The 4,131-nt window shown below is 45.4% G+C and overlaps 1 protein-coding gene across 1 annotated transcript; it reads right to left on the bottom strand.

Annotated features, from left to right (window-relative positions):
* Nucleotides 1-618: 618 nt before the first annotated feature.
* Nucleotides 619-3,886, bottom strand: LOC127335899 (myb family transcription factor MOF1). The gene is made up of 6 exons (XM_051362633.2): nt 3,536-3,886; nt 3,129-3,205; nt 2,966-3,002; nt 2,418-2,505; nt 2,062-2,302; nt 619-1,106 (listed from the first exon to the last, which is right to left on the bottom strand). Exons 1-6 carry the CDS (start codon nt 3,663-3,665, stop codon nt 834-836), a joined length of 846 nt encoding a protein of 281 aa, XP_051218593.1. The 5' UTR covers nt 3,666-3,886; the 3' UTR covers nt 619-833.
* Between the last annotated feature and the right edge of the window lie 245 nt (nt 3,887-4,131).

Here is a 4,131-nt window from a genome sequence, read left to right as displayed (position 1 = left end):
TCCCTCCCATCCAAATTACTACAATACTTATTTGACTAGAATATGGATGGACCATGTGACAAGGTAGGCCCTTGTTTGGAACACCTTTCTCTTTGTACAGTCTACGAACCGTGCACACACGCGCTTGCTCTGTCTACTCTACTATGGGACGCACATGTTTTAACTGTTATAATTTAATCATGTTACTGCTACTTGGTAGCATTTTGATTGTTATTTTTTATTGGACTTTAGTAAAGACAAAAAAAGATTCAGATGGCCGAGAGAGCACCACGGAGATGTTGTGTGGAGCCTGGTCAAAATGTGTTAATGATTCCTGCATCTGTCCCCTTGCCCTGTTTGGTTGTAGTAGGACAGGAGGAGTGATCATGACATCCCTGCGCTTGCACGAAGCATGCTCTGTTGTACTGTATGCGGCTGGTTCAGCAAGCAGAGGCGCTGTAGCCTCTCCAAAAACCATCACACCTATGTTCTTTGGATGCTCTCTATGGAGAATGCAGTAGTAGCAATTTTTGGGAAAAGAGAATCTCCTTTGTTCAGCGTAGGAAGTAGGAGCAGCATACTTGTCTTTGCCAAGCTCGATTTCTACTCCGGAAAGTTGCCTTTGACACGATCAAACAATGGGCAAAAGGAAAAGATGGCTGAGGCAAGAATCTCGGCCTTTTGCTTCCTTCTTTTTTGGTGCTGAAGCCTCAAAGCAAACAGTACGACCGTGATACTAGATAACTTCGCCACTGATGCACGTACGAGGTACAAGATAACCTAACACTAGCTAACTTCCTAACATCTTGCACCAAACGAGTGACTGACCAATGTACAAAATTTCGGCCAGTGATCTATGATCCACAGATGGACAATGAGAGTTCCAGGTTTACTCCCGAGGCGTCAAAGCTGAAGGAGTGCCCGGAGCAGCCGCTGGAGCTCCTCCCCCTGGGTGACGGCGAAGAGATGATGCAGCTGCCTTCGCTCCGCGATGAGGAGCCGGCGTCGATGACTTTCGGGTCCAGGGCAAGGGATAGTGGCAGCGAGCGTTGCTCCGGAGAAATTTCCCTTGCTGCATCGCCAAAGAGGAAGACCGGACCAGGGTATCGTGCTTCCGGTTTCATGATCTGCCAGAAACAAATGCAAGGTTACATTCAGAGTTGGCAGCTACGGCCTAATAACAGAGTACTCCTCCTGACGAAACTCTCAAATTTATTTCCTTGGCATGAGCCTGTTGGAAACCTAACTTTCTAGCCGCAGTAAAACAACAAGGATCGGCAGAATCTGTGCAACGGCTTAGGACATCTGCGCTAGTACTCTTACTCCAGTGTTATGTGTTTCAGAAGCCAAATGACATACGCAGGTATCTGAATTTTCTCAGTCAGAGCAAAAACACAACCAGAAAAGCTTTAGTGAAGAAATTCTATCTGCACTATTATCACCATGAATGCCGTTTTGTGCAACCGTGCAAGGATTTAAGAGTAGACAGTGCAAACTAAAAATCTACGACTAAGAATTAAGTGCAAGGGTGGACATTTTGATGGTTTTCTCATTTGTTTTAAGAACAGAGAATTTAATTTTGGCACTGCTGCTACTACCATGTTCTTTTCAAAAAAATGTGTATTCATGTGCCTATCTGGGGTCGTCCATATGTAGTCAGATGCTGAGAAGATACGGACATGTACCAGAAAATCTATAAATGAAGTGCTATCTTCTACAGGAAGATGCTACGGTGATACAACAGTCCTATGGAATGATAAGGATTGTGCATAAGTCAATCAATCAAACAATGTAAGATCATGATATTTCAGCTCCCTTCGCACAGTAGTGCTACACAATTGAACATAGAGAGTGGGAAGTATGTTATGACATTCCACCGTGCAATCCAGTGAAGAAACTATAAATTATTAGATTCGCTCAAGGGAAATACAGTATTGCAAATGACAAATGCAAAATGCGACGTGGGAGCTTGGATAAATGGAAGGGAAAAAGCGTGTGGTGAAAGAACAATGGAATGATTGTGTAAAACATGTTAAGCTTTTTCAGTGTTTATTTGAACTTATAGTTTTCTAGCTGATGTACCTTAAAGTCGCCAGATCCTTGCTCCAAACATCCCACGGTTTGTAGGTTGGAAGCAGCGGTGGCAGCAGCATCCCTCTGCCACCTGAGACCCTCATCCTTTATTCTCCTCTCCACGGCCAAGGCTTGCATGTAATCATCAATGCAATGCTGGGTACTACCAGGGCCAGCAGCAGTCTTCATCTCACTGATTCCATGGCTTCCTTGCATGCCTTTGTGTGTGGCCTCTGTCCCCATCACGGCCCTGCTTATTCAAAGACCCCAGAGGGAAAGGTGCTCTCTTGTCAAGATTAGGGCCCAAAAAGCTCCGTCTTTTTAACTTGAACACCGTTCAAAGTTGGGAAAGTAGCAGCGCAAACCTTTTCAGAGGTGGGCACATGAACGCCTTGGGGCCTCCTTGCTCATCAGCAGCACATGAGTGCTTCCTTTGCAGCTGTGGTTGCGCATCTGATTGTACCATGAAAGAAAGGGGTTTGGCTTTCCATTAGCAACAGCTTAAAGTGTGGGCAGAAAGAAAATCGATCTCATGCATTCATCTTTCTGGTGCTTCCTAAGCTTTTTGAACAGAGCATTTGCATGCAATGAGGGGTCGAGTGGTTAGCTGCCGATAGGGTGTGATAAGCATGTGACAGATGGAGCTAGCTTATCAGCGAACACCGAATGTGTGTTACCTCTCACGCAGAGTTTGAGGCGATGCTATTTTTTTAAATTATGAACATTAGCATTTCTAAGGTGTGTGTTTTTCTAGAAGAGTTATAAAAAGGATGTTGACGGACTATTTCCTAGCAAGAACAGGGCCTCATCCCATCTCTTATCCGTATGAAACGAGGTAACACCATGACTTTCGAGGGCGATGAAAGTACAGAAAGATGCATGAAAACTAAACTGGGAAAGCTCCATCTCTCACCTTTCTTCACCCTGCGAGGGCTCGGTCCTCTGTACATCTGTTCAAAAGAGAGAACGACGAGAAGTTAAAAGTCTTGTACAAGTTTATTTGCGAGCTCTTCCGATGGAAGAAAACAAAAAGGTAATTACAAGACCGAAGGGTGCAGATTAGTGAAGAAAAGAACCTGGAGATGGCTCTTGACATGAGCAATGGTAAGGCCCTTCACACCCATGAGCCGAAGAACCAGTTTAGGTGTAGCATCTGCAATTAACAAGAACACCGCCCAGGATACTTAGGATTTTGTAATAAAGGAGTAAAAAAGAAGAAGATGAACAGCCCTGTCAGGCCGCCTGAAAACCTTGCAGGAAGTAGAACAAAAAAGATACTTATGGTTTCGCAAAAAAAAAAAAAAAAGATACTTATGAGAAGAACAAGCCATGAACCGAGAGTCGTTGCAGAAGCGTGGAACTTAACATCAAGTATATAACGAAAACAGCAGACAACCGAAAGAAGAAAAAGAACACAAGGAAGAGCAATCTTTCGAAGAGAATACTACTTTCAGGTTCAGGAGGAAGAAGGAGAAGAACTCACGGCGTTCACCACCGAGGCAGCGAATGGCCTGCAGGAAGCTGCTGTGGAGCTCGGCCGTCCAATGCATCCTAGGAGTCCTGGATCTGACGTACCGCCTCACGACTCCCTTCTCGCCGCCGCCGCCGCCCATCGCCGGAGCACTGAACACACGCAGTGCTTCCTTTCTCCTTCTTGCCCTCTTCCTTGGAGTGGACTTGTCTCTCACTGTCACTGAAGATGCAATACTTGTTGCGAAGAGCTGCCCTCGTTCTTCTATCTATCTTCGGGAGGAGAAGGACAAGAGGCCGTGGGTTTTTATACCGCTAGTGACTTGTTTGGTCTTTGGCGCGGCTCTACTAGCTCTTGGCTTCTCGGTTGCCTTGTGCTCTCTGGATAGATGGCCTGTGTGATACTACAGGGGCAGGGGGCTGCGTGATAATTATTGTTGCGTCTGTCTAGGATTAGCTGAGCAATGGTCGTAGCTATCATTAGCAGGAATAAATGAATTCAGAGTACTACTCCAGAGAAACAGAGAGAGAGGCAGAGAGTGAGAGATCTATAACCATGCCATGCTTTGGGATGTAAAGTTCTTTAGGAAGGTATAAAAGACTACGGGT

Source organism: Lolium perenne, chromosome 2 (assembly GCF_019359855.2).
Source record: "Lolium perenne isolate Kyuss_39 chromosome 2, Kyuss_2.0, whole genome shotgun sequence".
NCBI classification, from domain to species: domain Eukaryota; kingdom Viridiplantae; phylum Streptophyta; class Magnoliopsida; order Poales; family Poaceae; genus Lolium; species Lolium perenne.
This window is presented reverse-complemented; position numbering and strand designations above follow the sequence as displayed.